General features: G+C 39.8%; 1 protein-coding gene across 1 annotated transcript; it reads right to left on the bottom strand.

Moving 5' to 3' along the window:
* Positions 1–3,956: 3,956 nt before the first annotated feature.
* CPOX (coproporphyrinogen oxidase) lies at positions 3,957–22,659 on the bottom strand. Its single transcript, XM_049785593.1, has 8 exons — positions 22,581–22,659; positions 18,347–19,354; positions 15,304–15,447; positions 14,759–14,869; positions 13,905–14,046; positions 11,747–11,965; positions 5,687–5,791; positions 3,957–4,208 (listed from the first exon to the last, which is right to left on the bottom strand). Exons 1-8 carry the CDS (start codon positions 22,657–22,659, stop codon positions 4,121–4,123), a joined length of 1,896 nt encoding a protein of 631 aa, XP_049641550.1. The 3' UTR covers positions 3,957–4,120.
* Positions 22,660–23,092: the final 433 nt, after the last annotated feature.

Below are 23,092 nucleotides of genomic sequence, written 5' to 3' on the forward strand. Positions count from 1 at the left end.
CTTCCCTAACAAATCTGAACAGTGTATGGAAAGATGGACAGGAACAGAGATTCGTTTCTACCCAATAATTTCTATGCCTATATTACAAGCTTTCCTTTATATTTTTATTGAAGTACAATATCAACAAAATAGTTTCCTTAAGCCCAATGAGTTGTGCTAGATGTTTAATAAAATGAAGTCAATCACTGATCTAAAAAAATTAGATTATCTTCAAAGTATTTTTGGGGGCTTAGGCATAGCAATGGTGCTCAGGAATGCCCCTTAGTGGTTCTTAGAGGACTGTTTGTGATGTCTGGGAATCAAACCATAGTGGAAGGGATGCAAGGTAGCTCCTTAAACCCTGTACTTACTCTTTCACCCCAAACATTATTTTGTAGTCACAGCCCCTAACAATCTCTTATCAACTTTCCATCGGTGATTTTCATAGGTCTTCATATAATGTACAACGAGTGTTCTTTTGTGTCTAATGCCACTCAACACAATACTTTTGATAATTACCAGTATTGTTGTATTCCTCATTAGGTGTGTATTTTCATTGGTTTATCTTTATTTTTGGCAAGGGGTAAAGGTTAGGTCACAGCTGATGGTGCTCAGGGAATAATATATAGTGATAGGGACCAACCATATGCAACCACTGAACCTCTGTATTATCTTGCCACTGAGTGGTATTTAATATGAACGTTTATGTTTTTTCATTCTCTTGCTGATGGATATTTATATTATGTCTCTTTTCTGCTGCTGTTTTATTGTTTTATTGGGCAGAGTCACACCCATTGTGTTCAGGGCTTACTCCTAGGCTCTATGCTCAGGGATTATTCTTAGTGGTGCTTATGGGATCATATGCAATGCTAGGAATCTAAGCAAAGTTAGCTGCATTCAAGACAACTTTATTTTATTACTTCTTGTACTATTTCTCCAGCCCTGAGTGACTCGACTTTGCCTATTATAAAGAAAACTGAAAATTTATATGTAAAACTTTTATTTTTGTTTTCCTTGGTAAATTAGGAAAAAAAAACAAAGGTTTCTCCTCCACCACTTTTTTATTCAAATACCTTTTCTTTTTAACTCAGTTTTATTTATTTGTTCTATTTTAATATATACATTTTTTTCTCTATCCTTACCATTTTTGGTGCTGCTTGGTACAAAAAGCCTTGACTGGGATAAAAGCTCAGAACAAAACCAGACGACAGAGACTTTGTGTGCAGCCTGTTATCCTTACCCAGAATAACACCAGCAACATAGTATTACACCATACGTTTTTATATAGGCACAGTAAAAATGGGGAAACCATAGACACAGAAACAAGCTCTTATCTTTTAGGGATAAGAACTCACTTTTTATAGCAGAAGGGTGCCTCCCATCCTGAACATGTGTCATGTGGATACAACCAGTCCCCAGGAGATTAGACAGTGTTAGACCAATCCGAAACCCCAGATCCCCAACGTAGAAATGATACAGCTGCGGGCAACACCACCAGGAACTAAGCTCCATTGGGAGATTTATAACACTACTCTGGCACCAACTTGTGCCAGTGTTGGTATGACAACAAGGAAAGGAAAACTTGACCTAAGACCAGGCTGTCCTATCACATCACCTAACACTAAATGGAAATCAGAAGAGCTATCATCCTTTGAACTGTGAAAAGTAAGAGCACTAACAACAGAAAACTGACTTTGACAACTGTGACTGAACAGAGACTACCTTGGGACTAATAAAGAAAACCCTACCCTAGGCTGTAGTCCAGGACACATAAAAAACAAGATGTCTTATTGCAGAGGTCCAACTTGGACAAGAGACTGAGCAGAGAACCTTTGGATCCATAATATCTTAGGCTTCGGCTTAAGGACTGAACGAAAACAGGGAGCAAGTGTTGCAGAAGACTGAACACCACAATGATGGATAGGAACCTGAGACTCTATCCTAGACCCTGAGCTATAACCTGCGCAAATACCAAGATCGTTAGCTACAGTGGCTTGATATTCTCACACACAACCGAGAGGAAACTTTCCTGGCATCACAAAAAAGCCTTGGGATGGGGTAATGAGTATATATGGAGCCAGGGGTTGATCCCATGATGGTATGCTTCAAGGATGGAGAAACCCTGAATCTCTTAGGCCACGGGAATTCCCTTTCTTCCCCAATGCTTACTGTGCCTATGTCAAAAAAAAAAAGTGGGGGAAACGCCAAACCCTACCACTCGGGCACCCATACTTTTTCTTGTTTTGTTTTGATTTGTTAGTATTTTTACTTTATTTTCCTTCTCTTTTTTCTTCCACTTTTCTTTCTTTTTCACGCTTGTGGTTATTATTTAGAGATTTATTTTTATTTTTATTTGCCGGGTCCATTTTTTTTCTTTTTTTCTTCCATTTTTTCTTTCTTTTTTTCCTCTCTTCTTTTTTTGGTAGTTGTCACCAAATTTTTTTCTCCCCTTTTTCTTATCCTTTTTATCTCTAATGACGGTGGAATGGATGCTCAATCTACAAGAAGCTGTAAAGTGGAGACCAGTTCCACTAGCATACTGGGGTGTAAAGGAGGGAGATATGGGATTGCATACTGGGAACAGGGGCGGAGGGAGGGCAGCACTGGTGGTGGGAATGCCCCTCATTCATTGTCACTATGTACCATAAATGATGCAGTGAAAGATTTGTAAAGCACTTTGGTCACAATAAAAATTAAAAAAAACAAACAAAGGTTTACTATCAAGAAGTATTTGTCTTCCTTCTATCAAATAGCCTGAAAACAATGACAATTTGAATGAAAATGAAAAACAAAATTTCTTCAGACATCTCATAATAAAATTTATTAGTGAAACTTGTAAAACAACTGAATTCATATATTTTTCAACTCTACAGTCACACACAGTCATATACACTTCAACACATTACAAAACAATGCTTAGTGATATGTCAAAAGATATAGTCCCTTATTATTTCAATACATCATTAATAAAAGAAAATACAGTTTATATTATAGAAAGAAGAAAGCTATCTTAAAAATTGTTATAATTTTGTCCCTTTTTTGGCTTTGGGAACACTTTCAGAAGTTATATGTTGCTCTGTGCTCAGGAGTTGCTCTCAATAAAATCAGGGTACATATGCTGTATCAGGAATTGAGTCATGACTGGCTACATGCAACCCAAATGCCTTAACACCTGTACTCTCTCAAACTATTGGATTCTGTCTTAAGAATTACAGAATCTCTTATTTAAAATCAGAACAATTTCCATTATCCATCTTCACAGAGATATATTTATAAAATGCTTACCACGTTATTTCCCAAAAGGGAAACATTTCTTAAATTCACATTATCCCTTAGATTATTAGTTTAAACTTCCACAGAGAAAGTATGTGAAATTAAAAAGTTTAAATACCAGATGCTAATAAACTTTCACATTCAGAAGTACAGAGAATTTTATCAACAATTTATAATTTTAAACAATCAAAATGACAATTAGGTGTCCCTTATTTAATAAGCAACTCTGTCACTACAGAAGTAACTATAGGAAATTACTAAATTCTCATCACACATGCAGAGATAAGGAATTTCAAGTCTATTTTAAATATGCTTTTTTTAATAAATGATATTTACAATATTAAGATCTTCAGAGAAAGATATGTAAACATTACAGTCAAAGCAACTTAGAAATGACCAAGTAAAACTTTTACCTTCAAGTTGCCTTCTAAATTGACTAATCACATCTTAAGTTCGTTTCATTTATGAATATAAAATTACCCCAACACATTTTTGTAGCAGAAACTAAAATTCTAAAAATATACATAAACAAGAATAGCAAGGCATTTTCTAATACAAATTATGTTTAGAATGCCTTGTTACTTCTTGAAAATAATGTCTTACTTTACACTAATTCTAAAAATAATTCTATATTTCATGTCAACCAAATGACTAACAACATGCCACCTCACCACTAATAGCATCCTATGCAATTTTATAATATTAAAAACAAACACTTAATAACACTTTCCAGGAGATAGTGGGCCCCAGAGAGAAGCCTAGAAATCTAAGGCACAAATAAGGAAGTGCCACACAGTGGCAACAAACCCAACTAAAAGAACAGGAAAACACATGGTGTGTCCCCTAAACCCCAAAGACTCTGCCTGCATCAATGTACCCAGTCTTTTGGGTGGCGCAGAACTTCCAGAATTTCAGCTTCTTTGGAGTTTTCTGAGGGTGAGTGCATGTACTCCCATCTATGCAGATACAAAACAAAAACAAAAAATTTAATAGTGAGCATTACAAATGACACACCCCTTAACTGAAAAATAAAAGTCTAAAGTAAAAATTTTCTTATACCTTTCCTTATCTTCAAAATGCCTAATGTATATTGAACCCACCTGACTTTATAAAGTATATATTGGGGACAGTAATAAGAGTCCAGTGAGTGGAGCACTTGCCTTACATATGGCCAACCTGATACCATCACATATGGTTTCCCAAGCCTGCCAAGAGTGATCCTAAGCACAGAGCCAGGAGTAAGACTAGAGCACCTCTGAATAACCCCACCCCCCAAATTAAGAAAACATAATTGCTGCTATAGGAATAAAATTTCTTAAACAGTGAGTAAAATTGGGCTAATATTAATACTACAATCAAAATACACTTTTACTCTAAGCCATAGTTGAGCAAAACAGATAATCTCAGTTGTTCCCTGAGCAATGGTGGTTTGGTTTATTTATATTTTTGGTGTATTTTGTTTCTTTTCTTTTAGTTTAATAATTTTAAAGTAATGTATCTATTTTAAAATTTGATCTTGATTTATTAGGGGGGTGGAGGACTTGGGCAATATCATACAGTAATTGCCCAATACTTGGCTCTGTGCTCAAAGATCACTTTTGGAGGGGTCGGAGGTCCATATGCTATGCTAGGGATTAATCTGGAGTCAGCAGCATGCAAGACATACATCTTAAGTCCTATACTATTTCTCCAGGCCCTATTCTTATTTTCTTATAGCCATAATGTCAATCATAGATCTTTACACCACTAATTCTTTGTTGTTTAATGTTGCTATGCCAAAAATTGAACCTAGGAGTTCACACATACATAACAAATGCTCTACATTGGGCCACATCCCCAGCCCCTACACCATTAATTGAATGCTACTAACATACATATACACAATTTGTATGTTTTGTATATAAATACAATAATAATATATACAATAATGGTATATAATAATATATATTGTATATAATATATAATTTGTAATAATTCCCCTACAGATAGAACTCAACTTTATGGAAGTCTAATAAAAGTCCCAGGAAAAATGTTGAGTCCCTAAATGATTCCTTATGTTTTCAAGCAAGTTTAAAATTTCATAATGAAGAATAAGCTATTTAAATCTGGCCTAAAAAGTTAGTTTATTTTTGTTCAAATAAATTTGCTTTTCTCACAGTTCTCTCTCTCTAAAGAGCTACCAACCAGATTTTAAGTCAGCCTCCACCCATCTTCTCTATTATTTCTCTGCTCTCACAAAGATCGATCAATTATGATGTCAACCATTGGGGGGGAAAAGTTGGCTTTCCTTAATTAGTAGACTATGATATTCTAATTAGATCAGCTAGTTAAAATCCAGGGAGTCTTTAGGTCAAGACTTTGTGGTAATGACTGTCTTGAACCTTGGGATTTATGAGATTGAGGTGGTGAACAATGATAATAACTCAAATCTTACCGGGCAGTTAGAGGTAAAGACATCAAGATGCTTTCAATCCTGGATCCTGGAGTGAAGAGCCCAAACTTTGTGCCCCGATCATACAGCAGATTAAATTCTACATACCTGAAATAAAAAGACAGTGAACAGCATTAATGCCAGTAAAGTAAACAGAGATCTTTGCAATCACTCCACAACAAATACATAAAGGGGGATTTCTTCCAGTGTCCCCCACTTCCATCAGCTGGCACTGGCTCAGACAATTGTGTTTTCTCTATCTGGACAGGATAAATAGAAGGGTATTCTATCCAACGAACAATAGCATATAGATTCAGCAACAGAGAATAGCAACAAAAGAAGAAGATTCTTTTCCAATTCACAGACAAAAACACAAAGCTGAGAACTTAAAGGAATAACAATTAAAAAGAAGCAGTGCTGCACCAAAAGGTCCTGCAGTCAACCGTCTCCTACTGGATGCTCAAAAGACAGTCTCATATCAATGCAGTGCATCGCTTTATTGGAGTCTAATGAAGTTATTCCTGGTATTGACCAAGACAGTATTCACACTGTATTCACACTGATCAGGTTGCTAAAATACTGAGTAGAAATTAAAGTGAATCCTTTTCCCACCAGCATGTATGAATTTGAAAAGCAGACAGATAGGTTTATCTATTCTCCCTGAAAAGTGATTCTAAAGCAAATTGCCTGAAAAAACTAGATTTCAGTGACTATAGATCAAAAGTTTTCCAAGTGATATCTGTGTTGAGGCAAAGATTCGAGAGGCTGAACTAAAAGATTTATGGATTGACAAACAAGACAAGTGAATGAAGCAAAATTTGTTAAAGGGAATTTTTTAATATTAAACCTCAAACTCTAGATTATTGAACAACTTAACCATAAACTTGACTCAGACTGGATCAATAGCTCTAAAAATGAAAGATATACTATGCACGAGCCAGACCCTGAGTTTGATCCCTACCACCACATGAACCCTGGGCCCTGAGCACTTCTGAGTAGCACTTGTGACCTCCTGCATAGTCTTCCCAAGCAGTATTGCATTGCCAGGTCCAACTACTGAAGCATCCCTGTACCACATGAGCAACTATCACCAAGAGTGACCCTAGGGACCCAAGTCCCACTTGGAAGGTCCCCCCAAAAGTGTATTGATATCAAATAATTTTGCTAAAGTTACCCATAATAAACAATTACTTACACTTTTTCTTTTAAATAAAAACAATGACAAACAATGGGAATACTGCCTGGTCAGCATGAGGTTGTGAATTCAGTTCCCAGCATGGTCCCATATGCTGAGTATTATCCTGGTTGCACTACCATTGGCATACCAGGTGCCAAAATATAAAATAGTGATCTCCAACACAAAGAAACCAAGTACGTAAGCAAGTGTGAGCAAACACTGTAACTAGAGTATGCAACCCTGGCAAGAATCAAAAGAGTTACCAAGAGTGTCAAGTAAATAAGTAACCAAGTAAACAAAAGTAAACAACCATAGGCAAACACAAAAAAACCAAGAAGTCAAGGCAGGCCAGCAGCAGCAATAAAAAGAAAAGGAAGCAGGAGGGAATTTTTTTTAAATGGAAGGAAGGAAGGAAGGAAGGAAGGAAGGAAGGAAGGAAGGAAGGAAGGAAGGAAGGAAGGAAGGAAGGAAGGAAGGAAGGAAGGAAGGAAGGAAGGGACGGAGGGAGGGAGGGAGGGAGGGAAGGGAGGGAAGGGAGGGAGGGAGGGAGAGGGGGAAGGGGGAGGGAGGAAGGGGAAGGAGGGAAGAAGGGGAGAGAGGAAGGGGAGGGAGGGAAGAAGGGGAGAGAGGAAGGGGAGGGAGGGAAGAAGGGGAGGGAGGGAGAAAGGGGAGGGAGGGAAGAAGGGGAGGGAGGGAGGGGAGGGAGGGGAGGAAATAAAAGGAAGGGAGGGAGAGAAGGGGGAGGGAGAGAAGGAGGAAGGAATGGAGGGTGGGAAGGAGGAAGGAAAGAAGGGAAGGGAAAGAGAAGGGAAAGAGAGGAAGGGGGAAGAGAGGCAATGGGCAGAAAGAGGGAAAGGGGAAAGGAAAGGGAGGGAGAGAAAGAGGGGGAGGGAGGGGAATGAAGGAGGGAAAGGGTGCGAATAAAGAGAAAGAGACCCTTTATCAGACTGCGAATCTCCTCTGGCTCTCCACCATAATTTGAGAAGTTTCAGAATAAAGTCTTCACTGCCTAGAATTCACTGGTACTAAGGCAGTATGAAACCAATGCAAATAAAATGCCAAGTGATTAATAGTAACATAACTCATCTGTTGCTGATACATTAAAGTAGCTATTAGTAGCTAATAGGCAGTCCTATAACTTACTCTTGTTACAGACTAATGGTAATATTGTGGTTGATGTGTAGTTATCAGTATCATAGTTTAATTTATATTTCCCTTATAATCAACTAGAATCTAGCTCAACATATTCTTTAACTGTCATAGTCAGATTTAAACTTGGTCTAACTTAAAAATCTATGGTTGCCTTTAAATCATAGATCCTTTATAAAAGAGTTTCTTCTCTTCAATTATTTTTTTAAAGCCAGTCAAACTGAGCAGTTATAAACCAACTTTTGTGTTAATAAGTTCTAATAAACCACTGCCATCGGACCAGCCTCTTCTTTTCAATTTCAAAAAGATTATTTCTACCTAAAAGGATTGAGACTGTCATAAATCTGAAGTCTTAATGAACATTATCCCTCACATTACCATAAATGGAAATTTTTGCTTCATTTTATTTTATTTGGGCCATTCAAACAGCAGTACTAGGGCTTACTGGGTTCCAGTAATGCAAAAATAAGGGAAAAACATCCAAGAATTCCATAGAAAGCTCATTCAAGCAGCTTTAAGAGAGGGCTTTGAAATATAGAACATAAACTGGAGAATCATAGCTCAGGTATCACTCCTAGTGGGCTCAGGGAATCATAAGGGGTGCCAGAGTTCATATTCAGGTTGGCCACTACTCCAGTTCTGACTATAAATATTTTTATATTTAAATTAAGGAAAGTTTTTCTAATTTTAGTTTTTCTGAAATATTTTCCCTCCCATTGATTTACACCTAGAGGAAAACATTCCCTAGATTCCCATTGTAATTCGATTCTCAGAAACATCCTTCTCTACAAAACAGAGTTCCCAGAGTTTTCAGCAACTTACATCATATTCATGAGTCCTTCATCATTTATCATTAATTGAATTTTGCATATTAGTAACCATTTACTACCTTCTTGACTAATTTCAAAAAATAATCTTCCTCATCAAGACTATGGATAAGAACTTTAATCCCGGGGCCGGCGAGATAGCACAGCAGGTGTTTGCCTTGCAACGGCCAATCCAGGACCTAAGGTGGTTGGTTCGAATCCCGGTGTCCCATATGGTCCCCTGTGCCTGCCAGGAGCTATTTCTGAGCAGATAGCCAGGAGTAAACCCTGAGCACTGCCGGGTGTGGCCCAAAAACCAAAAAGTAAAAAAAAAAAAAGAACTTCAGTCCCCAGCCAGCTTTTAAACCTGTCTTTATCTGTCTGAAACATTATATATATATATAATACATAATATGCATTTTATATTATTATACATTATATTTATATATAAATGACAGCTGTGATTCTCTAGTTTATGATCTATTTTCAAAGCTCCATAACTGAGTTTTCTATCAGATTCCTGGGCTGCTTTACCCTTAATTTTGAGTGAATAAAATACTTCCCCCCCCCCCACCTCTCTGACACCTATCAGGTTATGCGCCGTGGTGATCTTTCTTGTCCTTTCTATATAGGTCTTCCAGGTGCCTGTGAAAGTATGAATTTAAACCCTTCTCTTCAAATGCACTACTGCTTCAATTTTATTTTATTTCTCTTTCCTTAAACATAACATAGCAAACAGTTAGAGATCACTCATGATCATCAATAGAAAAAGAAAATTACAGACTTGAAGTTCAAGATCAAGGGAGAAAGTGGTAAAAACGAAGGGAAAGAAACTAAATGACAGTGGCAGATAAGTATGGCATTGAAAAGAAGCAGATAGCCTATTGCAAGGAATTCATGTTTGAGGCAGGGGGAGGAAGGTGAAAGAATAAAATGTGAAGGGTACAGATAAGTGTTATGAGTGTGACATGAGAAAGACAGTGATGATAACTAGAATGAAAGCAAGGCTATCTTAAGACCCAGAATTCACTGCCACCTAAAAGCCCAGAGATAAGGGTGGAAGGAGGAGACTTTCTAAAGAACAGTCACAAACATGACACAGAAAATTCATTTAATGGCCTCCACACTGCCCAACTCAGTAAAACTGGTATGCAGAAAATGTCTTGTTACTAAAGAAAAAATTAAAACTAATATATATGTTTGAGAAAATGCAAAGATTTCCCCTCATTAGCACCTGCCAGCTCTGCCTATAAAATCTGCCTATAAAATTGTACCTTCCCATAGTTTTTAATGATCCTCTTAGGTCTGTCATCCCCACTAAACTGTGAGCTGTTTCCCAATAGGTCCAAGACATACCTGTAGACCTAAGGGCACACAAGCAATATGTCACGTAAAAGAATGATAAAGGTGGGATGGCAAATATCATGGGAAAACAAAGATGAAAGAATGTGTCCCAAAATAAGTAATGCAGTTGAAGAGATTTTCTTTCTTTCTTTTTTTCTTTTGGGTCAAACCTGGTGGCAATCAGGCATTACTCCTGGCAGGGTCAGGAGACCAATATGAGATGCTGAGGGTCAGATCAGCATCAGATCAGTCCTGTATAATGTAAAGCAAAAGCCCTACCTGTTGTGATATTGTTCCAGCCTTGTTGAAGAGATTTCTAACAAGAAACCTTAACTCTCCTTTTCCCATGTTTATAAACAAGGGCCAGACAAGCACAGCAAACGAAAGAATAAATATAAACAGTTAACTTTAGACCTAGAATCATATCTAAGTGGGCCATTTTGGGGGTATAGAAGGGCTTCATCCTCTGGCGTAAGGACACAGAAAAGAGAAGTTATTTTACAGTCCTGAACCAGAAATTCCACGGGGAATTCTCTCTGGTGATAAGAAACTGATAAGAGTCAGCAGAGCTAGTTCTGTGAAGTTGATTCACAAGAACATTCTTTGAAGAAGCCCTCATGCCACTCCCACAAAAGAACTGCCAAGATAAAAGTCCAAAGCAGAGTGACTCAAGGACTGTCATGGGAAAAACACGAAAAACAAAATACAAAAACCACAAACCTGCTTGGATTACGTAACTTCCTTCCTATATAGGAAAACTCGGCAAGTGATGAATAATAAAGATCCAGACCCACAGCTGACAGCTTTTATTTACCAGTTGTGTAACCTTAATCAAAAGAATTGCCTCTAGTTACCACTTGTCAAGTGATAACTATACCAGTCTCACAGGTTTTGGAGAGAATTAGATGCCAAGTGTTAAATACAATAGTGGGTGCACAGTATGAACTGCACAAGTGGTCAATGTTATGAGTGTTGAAATGATTATTTCCATTACAAGGACGTCTGTAAAACAGCTTAAGGAGAGTTATATTTTTGTTTGCTTTTTTTTAAAAAAGATATTTCAAATTTACAAAGCAACAAAAAGATTAAGTGATACCCGTATTTTGGTAGAATGCTAAAAAGCATTGCTACAGACTAAAAGAAATCAGCTGAATTAAATTCTGCATTATCTAAATTACTAAATGCTTGCTATAATTAAAATTATTACCAGCTGACCCCCTGAGAGATAAGATAGTGAGTGGGCTGGACCTTTGCTTTGCATGAGGCTGACCAGGTTTCAATCCCTGGCACCCCATATGGTTCCCCTGAGAACCACCAGTAGTGATTCCGGAGTGGAGGGGCAGGAATAAGCCCTGGCATAGCCAGCTTTGTCCCCAAAAGCTGTAACAACCAACAATTACTACCTGCCTGCTATAAGTCACTAGCATATTATATATATGATGTAGTATTCTTGCTAGTCACATTGTTCTGAAAAGACAGTAGAGTATGAACACAACCACGGCCAAATGTTTTCCAATTCACCCAGAGTACAGTAGCTCCTCCACTCCCCTTCTGGTCATACAATGAAATGGCTACACTGTCACTCACCGTCCTCGCCGGAGCTGCTGCCATAGCTTCTCCTGGGGGGTGAATGAGTCATTGCAGTGCTTTTTCACCAGGGGAATATAACTAGGAATCACAGCCTGGGCACAGCTCTTCACAAAGCGAAACACCTCCTCTTTGGAGGGGGAGTCCAGGTCATCAAAGAAAATGCCACCAATGCCCCGCCGTTCTCCTCGATGGATTATAAAAAAGTAATCATCACACCTGTGAAACACCCAGCGAAATGGATTAGCAACCAGAGGAGAAAAATGGAAACACATGACTATCAGTGCCAGAGTTTGGAGCATTAGCCGTGATGGAAGCCACCCAGGTGCACTATTTTTCTCTGACTATAAACCAAGACTGGGAACAGTTTTTACCAGTGCAAAAACTGCGATGTAGATCAAAAGAAAAGAAAAAACTAGGGGCCGGGCGGTGGCGCTAAAGGTAAGGTGCCTGCCTTGCCTGCGCTAACCTTGGACGGACCACGGTTCGATCCCCCGGTGTCCCATATGGTCCCCCAAGCCAGGAGCAACTTCTGAGCACATAGCCAGGAGTAACCCCTGAGCGTTACTGGGTGTGGCCCAAAAACCAAAAAAAAAAAAAAAAAAAAAAAAAAAAAAAAAAAAAAAAAAGAAAAAACTGCCTGCAAAGCACCAGGCAGGTTTAACTTTCTCAATGAATCCCAAAAAACAGGTAGGCTAGGAACTCAAAGAGGAAGTGGAACCTGGGTAGCAACAGCCTCAAGTGCAGTGCAATTAGTGGAGTGCACACAGAGATGGGGAAACTTTACAGTTCCACTTCCATCAATAGTCACAGCCACCAACGTACGCTGACACAGAGCTCCCTGAGTGGACTCTTTATGGAACACAGGAAGGAAGAATAATTTTTGAAGTCCCACTCAGCAATAAAATGTGATTTTTCTGTATCATGTCATAACTGAGATGGTGTCTTCAGGCAAATTAAGTTATCCGCTATGGGCCAGCACATAAAACTAACTGCCCATCTATTCCTGAGTTTTCTCTCTGTAGCTCAAAGAGAAAGTTTTTCAAGAAGTCATTTCCTAAATGTTCATTTTGTGAAATAGTCCTTCCAAAAGAAACATCTGTAGAGGGCAGGAGTGATAGTGCAAGAGTTCAGTTATTTGCCTTGCAAGCAGCTGACCCTTGTTCAGTCTCCAGCACTGCATTTGTCCCTTGAGCACAGAACCAGGATAAGCCCTGAACCCCTCCCAGTGTAGGCCCATCCCTTCCATACCCCTTTTTCTCCTAAAGAAAGAAAAACCTGTACAGATAAAAAAAAATCTAAAATCTGTTTAAGATGTTACCTTTAAAAACTAGCTAGGATGCTTAGGCTCAAAGAAGAAAATAAAAAGATAACAGGATAATCCTGGAGTGGGTACAGTGGTTTAATACATAGATTTAATTAATAAGAATAAAGTATATTCTGAGCAAGGTCAGCAGGCAGTCAGCTTGATATTAGCCAAGTTATCACAAAATCTCTCTTTACAAGACGATGAACTCAATATATTTAAAACTAAAGACTAACCTATATACTAGATATCTTATTAAAGTCATTTCAGGAGCTGGAGATACTACAGTGAGTCAGGTGTGCTCAACCAGGAGTGATCTCTAAGCAAAGAGCGAGGAGAAAACTCCTGAAAAACCACTAGGTGGCCCCAAAACGAAACAAAACAGTAACATCTCAGTCAATACAAGAGGAGGAAACCAAAAATAAACCCTTTTGGAAGGATGCTGATTTGTGAAACAAAAAAAAAAAAAAAATAACTAGGACCCTGCATGTTACATCCTTGTGTGCATTAACTGCAGTTTCAACAGTGTCACTACTCAAGAGACTTGTCAAATGTCTTACTGTTAAGAGAATTTGAAAAATTGTATGTTCTTTCTCTTAAAGTCTTAGAAGTCACAGTTTCCAAAAATCAATAAAGGAGGTTGAGTGAGGAATTAGAGAAAAAAAAAAACTTAATGTTTAAAAAAAAAATAAACAGGCTAATATTCTACTCTGGGGTATAAAGAAAAAAGAAAATCCAACCTTCATAAACTGAAGAAGATCTGTAGTGACATGGTAATTACCTTTGGGATCTATCTACAAATGGAGCAAAATATACTTTCAAGTTCATGGCAAGTTCAAGACCTTTACATACCATTTTTTAAATTTGGGGTAGAGATCTGGACCATGTGGGTCACAAGCTTCCTTTAGAGTTCTGTGAAAATGGACAGCATCTTCTTTGTTCAAGTATGTTGGACTGAGGTCACATCCACCACCAAACCACCACTGTTTGTTGCCTGTCAAATCAAGACATAATGCTAATGCAGACCATTGAGCTGCAGGGCACGATTACTGTATTACCAAATTTAGTTACCAGCTTAGTTTTCAAAACCAAAACAACCCAATAAACTGGATTTCTCAGTGTGTCTTAGAGAGAGGGGAGGAAAAAAAAAGGTAAAAGCAGAAATAAAAAAGATTAAAGTAGGAGAGAAATAGCAGGCAGGGAAATGAAATCCCTGGAAGAAAAGAATAATCAAGCACACCTCATTGGTGTATCTGGCAGCAGTTTTGATTAGAATTTCAGGTAAAGGTTGTTAAAGGAAAAAAAAGGTATGCTGGGTCATAATTTTAAAAAACAAAACACAAAAGACAAACTTCTAGTGCAGGTCTCTATATTTTATTAAAAAAATGAAAAACTCAGGGGCTGGAGAGACAGCATGGAGGTAAGGCGTTTGCCTTGCATGCAGAAAGATGGTATCCCATATGGTCCCCTGAGCCTGCCAGGAGTGATTTCTAAGCATAGAGCCAGGAGTGACCCCTGAGCGCTGCCTGCCAGGTGGGACCCCCAAAAAAGAAAGAAAAACTCCTGAGGAGATTCTGGTGTTTCCAGAAGACTCCTAAAAACCCATATAAGACTGCATTTATTTGTTCTCCCTTTCAAATACTATGCCCTTCAGATCGGTTTTATAAATACATGTTTTTCACATTAAATCTTCCAGAGACACTTACCATCAGCTTCTTCTACTTCAAAGTATCTGTAGTTGAAATGGATAGAAGGAGCATGAGGATTCTTTGGGTGGATAACAGAGCTCACGCCCATAGCAGTAAAGGGCAATTTTCCTGGAAAGTAAAACACAGATCATCACCTGGTTTGAAACAGATGAACTTCAACATGGTTTCTGAATCAAGTTTCTTAAGGTGCTTTAAATGCGTCTCTTAAAACAGAACTTCAACTGTGAAAATAATACTTTCGTCGTCAACTCAAAATGCTTTCTACAGTAGAAATAGATTTTTAGAAATGAAACACTGCAGAAAAAAACACTTGCAGGGCCCGGAGAGATAGCACAGCGGTGTTTGCCTTGCAAGCAGCCGATCCAGGACCAAAGGTGGTTGGTTCGAATCCCGGTGTCCCATATGGTCCCCCGTGCCTGCCAGGAGCTATTTCTGAGCAGACAGCCAGGAGTAACCCCTGAGCACCGCCGGGTGTGGCCCAAAAACCAAAAGCAAAAAAAAAAAAAACCACTTGCAGAGATTATTAAAGGTTTCTGATTTACCATCTTTAGTCTTCAGAGCTTTCCCCCGGCTTCTCATTTGTTTTATTGCTTCTTCAGGAAGATTTCCATGAACAACGGAAATGCTCACGCCAGCCTTTTCAAAAACATGCCCGTCTTGCAGGACACAACTGATGCCCCCTCCACCTGTTTATAGAAATGTGAAATGGCACTGTGAGGACACAGCAAAACTGAAAAGGTGACGACATACCTCCTCTACTTCCAACCATTTCTACAGTAGTGTCGTATTTTAAGTTTTTTAAGTACAATAAATTCGATAACTAGTTTAGCTTTATGGCATGAGCTATGAACAGCAGGCAAATATCTCACATAATATTTCTATCATCTATAATAAAATCACCATTTATAAATCAATCGAACCTGCCATTCAGAACAGCTTGCACTAGGAAGGAGACATGAACAAAGCTACAGTTAAAAACAGCAATGTCAGGAACCAGAGAGTAACACTCAAGCACAGAGCCTGGAATAGCACCTCAGGTATGTCCCAACTCCTACCCTACTGACCAAACCAAACAGAAATGTCTCTATGACAAAATTTAAGAACTTTTATTAATTGGCTATTGCCTTTTCTTACGGTAATTTTTTAAAAAGCATATACTTGAATGCAAGGTATCTGAAACAAATCTGAGACACATCAACATCTAAGTATATGAGCTTTACTACCAGAACTAGGTTTTATTTTTATTTATTTGTTTTTAGGTTTGGGGACCACACCCAGTGGCACTTAAGGGTTACTCCTGGCTCTGCACTCAAAAATTGCCCCTGGCAGGCTGGGGGACCATATGGGATGCCAGGGATCGAACCTGGGTCTGTCCCGGGTTGGCTGAGTACAAGGCAAATGCCCTGTTGCTGATCTATAGCTCTGGACCTATTTTGTTATTTTAGTTACCAAGAAGGCAACTACTTCATGAAGGATTACAGAGAGCTCCTTTAGTTTGTTTTCATCTGGTGTTGGATACATTAAGATGCTCCAGCACAACCCAGTCAAGTTCAAATGAGACAACTAATGCTGCAGGAGGTAAAATCATATTCAAGAATGCACAGTTGGCAAGGGGCCCAAACAATCTGTTTTACTGCTTCCCATTCAGCTGATGTTTTTTCAAGCAGATTCATCTCACTTAATCCTACTGCTACTCTCAGGTTATTTCTAATCTCATTTTATAGGTGAGGAAACAAAGAACAAAACAAGAGGACTTCCTTATGGTTACAGCACTCTTTCAGCGCTTCAAATTGGAACCTGGTTCTATGGTCTACACTTGAAAGAGTACAAGATGGAAAACACTATAAAAACCAAATTTATGAGGCCGGAGCAATAGCACAGTGGTAGGGCATTTGCCTTGCATGCAGCCAAGCCTGGAGGGACCCTAGTTTGATTCCTGACACCCCACATGGTCCCCGAGCCTGCCAGGAGCAATTTCTGAGCTCAGAGCGGGGAGTAACCCCGGAAAGCAGTCGGTGTGGCCTGAAAAACAAAAACAAAAACCAAAAATCAGATTTAGGACAGATGTGGCAGTTCCACAGCTTAAAACTTGGTGAGAAATTGCTATTCGCAATTAGAAAAGTCAGGAACCCTTCAAGGCTTAAGAACAAGATCCCAGGTTTCATGGTATCATAGAAAGTAATAACATGACAAATAGAACTAGGTTTTAATATGGACTTTGCTTTGTTTGTGTTTTTTTCTCTTTTGTGGCTAGGAGAAAGGATCTTTCCTACCCGATAATCTGATGGGATTTCGTAATCCTATTACTATGGCAATGACCCAATCCATTCTGGCAGCAATGTGAGAGAAAATATGAGAACGAAAAATTCATCACACCCTGAGCCGGCTGAGTGCAGGATGCACCAAATTGGGTGAAAGATGGGGAAAGAAAGCCATGCTTTGTAACAAGCTTGGGTCTCCAGGCTGGCTCGAAGCAAATAACTAGGAGACTTATAATTTTAAAAACCATCAGAAAGGGCCGGAGAGATAGCATGGAGGGTAAGGCATTTGCCTTTCATGCAGAAGGTCATCGGTTCAAATCCCGGCGTCCCATATGGTCCCCCGAGCCTGCCAGGAGCGATTTCTGAGCATAGAGCCAAAAGTAACCCCTGAGCAATGCCAGGTGTGAGACAAAAAAAAAAAAATCAGAAAACTAGGAACATTTTGCAAGGGGTGGCACTACCCTTACAGATACCTAGGCCTGGCTCTGCAAGAAACAGAAACAAAAACAAAAACGCAGGCTAGGTAGGGGCCGGAGCGTTGGTGGTGCAAAGGATAAGGCGTCTGTCTGCCTTGCCGGCGCTAGCCTAGGAAGGACCTCGGGTCGATGCCTGGGCATCTCATATGGTCCCTTCATATGGTCCCTCAAGCCAGGAGCGACTTCTGAGCACATAGCCAGGAGTAACCCCTGGGCGTCACCGGGTGTGGCCCTCAAACAAACAAACAAACAAACAAAACGCAGACTAACATGATATATATTATGTTATGCTACATTATATCATAGTATATTGTATCAAATTAGATCATATCATATATTACATTATATCGTATTATTATACTATATATCACATTATATTATGTTATATTATATCGTATGTCATCTATAGTATATAGCATATCAATTATATCATATTATATTGTTGCATCATATCATATTATAGTGCATTGTATTATATCATCATATATTATACTATATTATATCATATTATATTATACTATTATATCACATATTGTTATCACATTATATTGTATTATATGACATGTATCATACTATATCATGTCATATATCATACTATTATATCATATTATGTTATTATATCATATTGTATTATATCGTATCAGACGTTACACTATATTATATTCTATAATATATAGATATATAATATGTTATATTATATATATATATAATAATCCGTCTTCTATCCATCTTCCCTACGTCCACCTATTGTGTCCCCAGTGACAGCGGGAGACCCCCTGTCCCTGTGGCTTCCAGCATGAACACAAACGACAGGTCCCGCAGGCACGCACGCACGCACGCACGCCCACCTTCCTTGCGCTCCCAGCGGTCGACGGCGAAGCGGGCGCCGCCGTCCACCTGGGCCAGGGCGCGGCACACCTGCGCCTGCGTCTCCAGCACCAGCAGCTCCATGCGGGTCTTCATGTCGCCCGGCCGGGCCCGCAGCTCGCGCAGCTCCGTCACGGGCGCGGCCATGAAGCGGCGGCAGCGGCGGCCCAGCTCGTCGTCGTCGTCCTCCCCCGCCGGCTCCTTCTCCCCCGGCCTCCGCGCCGCCATCTCCGCCCGCTCCGCGCGGCCCCAGGCGGCGGCCGCCAGCCCCGCCAGCCCCGCCAGCGCCGCCGCCAGCCCGGGACGCAGCCGCGCGCCGCCGCCCGCCGCCCGGCCCGGCCCCGGCCCCAGCCCCAGCGCGCGCCTCGGAGGCGCGACTGCCGCGGCGGCGCCCGGGCTCCGGCACCCGCGGGCGGCCGCGCGCCCCCACGCGCCTGCGCCCAGCCGGCCCAGGTGCCACGCCGCCATGCGCCCCCGCTGTCGCCGAGGGGGACCCTCGGGGATCCGCGGGAACCTTCGCGAAGTGAGCGGAGCGACGGCCGGAACCGGCTTCTTAGAGGCGCGCGGGCGGGAGGGCGGGCGCGGGGGACGCTGGGAGTTGTAGTCTTTCCCGGCGCCTCTCGTCTCCCGCGCTGGCCCGCGCGATAAGGAGGGAGTCCGCGCTCTAGAGAAGGGGAACCTTCGCGAAGTGAAGGGAGCGACTGCCAGGACCGGCTTCTTAGAGGCGCACGGGAGGGCGCGGGGGACGCTGGGAGTTGTAGTCTTTCCCGGCGCCTCTCGCCAGGTCGCCTGCTGGGGCGCTGGCCAGCGCGCGATAAAGAAGGAATCCGCCGCGCTCCCCAGCCAGCAGTGTTCCTGTGCCTCCACAAGTCCCTCCCTCCCTCCGAAGAGCCTCTTCTGCTCTGCGAGCAGTCTGGAGACTTTCAAAGAAGGAGGAGTCAGATGTATCCTCTGGCCAGAAATCCTCCTCCAGCCCAACACAGGCTTGACTGATGATGGATGGACAGATTATTTGTGTCTGCATAAAGAATAGGGATTTTTTTTGCATTATTTGGGACAAAATAAATAGACATATAATATAGTATAATAATACATATTATTATGTATTATATTAATATGTGACATATAAGATAATAGGATAAGCAATGATAGATCGTTATATTTTTATATAACATAATATCTTAATTTCATATGATATATTTATATATAATACGACATATTATATACTATATAATATTGCAGTATACACTATATCATTTATAATATATGTAACATATATGATATTTATAACATGTTATATATTGCATATATGATATATAACATATCATATATATCAGTGATTAATGATTAATGGTGACGTATGATATATTAATATATGACATATGATGATGTATAATAATATAAGATTACTATATTATTATCTAATATATAACATATGATATATTAGATTATAATAATTATGATTGTATTTTATGACTATGTATTATATGTACTATATGATATTGTGTGATATATTAATATATTATATATAACATGGTATAATAATGCATATACATTGTATTGATATATTGTAGATATTGTATTATATTAATAATGATTCATATTATTTATATTTGTACAGGACCACTTCTTGGACATGAAATTTGAGAACAAATGTCAAAGGCTGATATATTGGATACATTGTAGGATGCATTAGATATTGGATATTGGATACAACATTAGGATATATTGGAACTACAGGATGGTTTTAATTTCAAGTATTTGATCATTTAAGGGGAGCAGTGAGGAGGAATGGGAATTGGTTTCAGGTAGGAACTACCTGTTGCCATGAAACTTTCCTGGTGATGGTTGAGATCCAGTGACTAAAGCAGCTCAAATTGTCCAACAACTTCCCGCATCTGGCAACTGCCACTCTGGGACAGTGTGTTAGTTGCAGGAGTTCTGATCATATTTGTCTGGTATGTTTAAAGAAATGTGAAGGCCTGCGCTTGAGAAGTGAGTTTACTATGTTGGAGAAGGAAAAAAAACACTGGCTTTTAGCTCCAGTGTAGCTCAATGGGAGGCTGTTGAAGGTGAAAAGGGATGATAAGAGCTATCAACTTTAGGAACTGTTGCTGCCCCTTCCCCATCCCTCTGATAAGGTTTGAATCTAGTTAGTGAAGAACACGTTCTGGCTTCCCTCACGCAGTATAATTTCCCTTCATGATCCTCTGTTTCTAAGAAGATCCATAAAGTTAATAGAAGATAAGCAGAGCACAACCATTTGTTCAGATAGATAGCTGGCTTTTGAGCAAATTGTCTATTAGTTTCTAAGTTTCATTCCTTTCTCCTTAGGGGAAGGGGTGCACGTTTACTGATGCCCGGGCTTTACTCTTGGCTCTGCATTCAGGGAATCTCTTCTAGCAGGCTTGGGGAACCATATGGGGTGTCAGGGTTTGAACAAAAGTGGCCACCATCTAAGGCAAGCGCCCTACCACTGCTGTACTGTTGCTCCTGTCACGCATCTGCTTCTTTATGCAAAGGGTCTTTCCTCTTCCTCTGACTTTCTAGTGCCCTCTTTACCTTTGCTTTATTGTGTCATACTTAAGAACCAAAACCAGGTTAGAGTGATTTCAAATTACATCTTCCAGAGGGGGTCCAAAAGAGATAGTAGAGTCACATTTGTCAGAGTAGAGTAAAAGACATCAAGAAATGTCAACCATCAGAAAGCTAGTGGGGACAAAATAAGTTTATGATTATAATAAATTCCAAAACAAAATATAAGGTTAGAGTCTGGGTTTCTCATCCTGTTTTGAACTCAGTTTCAAATACTACTTTATGTTGTATGTGACTCTACCAAAGAGATTCTCACTACCTCATACAAACTCAGCAAGTGGAAGGTATTGTATAATATTAAAAAGCCTATATACTCCTCAGGACTCTTATGAACTCTTCATCCCTTGTTTCCCCCAAGCCTTGGTGAACATAACTAAACAAAGGCCTGATTTTAGGTTTATTAGTCTAACCTTATCTTTTCTAGAGATTAGGGCTCTAGAGTAAAAAGGGCTTCAATTTTGTGTCTCTGATAATCTCACTATCATCTAACAACACACACACACACACACATACATCCAATCCCCACTAATTTTACTAAACTCTACTTTAGCTTCACTAATTTCACCAAGTCTCAAACTTTAAAAGCTAAACTTAGTAACTGGTTCATCAAAGTGCCTCAGTTATTTTTGAGGTAGATATGTGACCTCAAGCTAATGATTTACGCTATTAACAAATGTGTTTATTTTGGCACACATTTTATTTAATCAGAAAATTCAATGTGGGTGGGTAGTGCTACTGAATATTTTTTTTTGTTTTGGGGCCACACCCAGTGATGCTCAGGAGTTATTCCTGTCTATGTACTCAGAAATTGCTCCTGACTTGGGGGACCATCTGGGATGGGATGTGCGGGGATCAAACTGAGTTCCGTCCTAATCAGCCACGTGTAAGGCAAATGCCCTATCACTGTGCCATCGCTCCAGCCCCACTGCTACTGAATTTAGCAAAGTGAAATTAAAAGTTGTTAGGGCTTAGACTCTTTTTCTCCCTAGAACATGTATTTTTAAACTGTACTTTTGGAGGCAAGTATCATCTTGCATTATTAAAAGAATTGCTTCCTTGGGGCTGGAGCAATAGCCCAGCTGGTAGGTCATTTGCCTTGTACTCGGCCAAGCCAGGTTCGATTTTCAGCATCCTATATGGTAAAACAAGCCTGCTAGAAGTTACTTCTGATCTCAGAGCCAGGAGTAACCCCTGAGCACTGCCGGGTCTGGCCCCCCAAAAAATAATAAAAAAATAGAATTGGTTCTTAAAGCTAAATATTGGTTAAATAGCAAATAAAATGTGGTGTTTCTATGTTGCTTTTTCTTTAACTGAAGGGATTTTTAAAATAATATGTCATTTGCTTTTAATATTATTATTTGCTTTCTCTCTTTAAATATTTATATGTGTATAAGGACTTATATGCATATGCAGAGGACTTACTCTACACAAAATGGAGATTCTATTGCTAACCCACCCCACAAAATGACTCTTCTACTTCTGGCCTTTTCCTCTAATATTACCATAGTTCTACCATTAGAGGTGATTTTTATTATTTCTTGCCAGTTCACTTTAGTTACTTATAATCCACATTTTAGAGAAACTATCCAGTAATCACTTTTTACTTCTTATTTTACTTACTGTCATTACCTCCGTGTTCATTTATTTTTGTCCCAACAATCACATTTGCACGATTTTTAATGGCAGAGTAGTATTCCATTGCATATATATCCAAAACTTTGAGGCCAGTGAGGTGGCACTAGAGGTAAGGTGTCTGCCTTGCAAGCGCTAGCCAAGGAAGGACCGCAGTTTGATCCCCCGGTGTCCCATATGGTCCCCCCAAGCCAGGGGCAATTTCTGAGCACTTAGCCAGGAGTAACTCCTGAGCATCAAACGGGTGTGACCGAAAAAAAAAAAAAACCTCAAAACTTTATATAGTATTCTGTATTATCCATTGTTTTGTTGATGAGCATATTTCATATCTTGATTTCATATCTTTTTGTTTGTTTGTTTGTTTTTTTGTTTTTTGTTTCTGGCTATGCACTCAGAAATCACCTCTGGCTTGGGGGGAACCATATGGGACGCAGGGGAATCGAACCGCGGTTCGTCCTATGCTAGTGCTTGCAAGGCAGACACCTTACCTCTAGTGCCAC

Source organism: Suncus etruscus, chromosome 13 (genome assembly GCF_024139225.1).
Source record: "Suncus etruscus isolate mSunEtr1 chromosome 13, mSunEtr1.pri.cur, whole genome shotgun sequence".
Classification (NCBI taxonomy): domain Eukaryota; kingdom Metazoa; phylum Chordata; class Mammalia; order Eulipotyphla; family Soricidae; genus Suncus; species Suncus etruscus.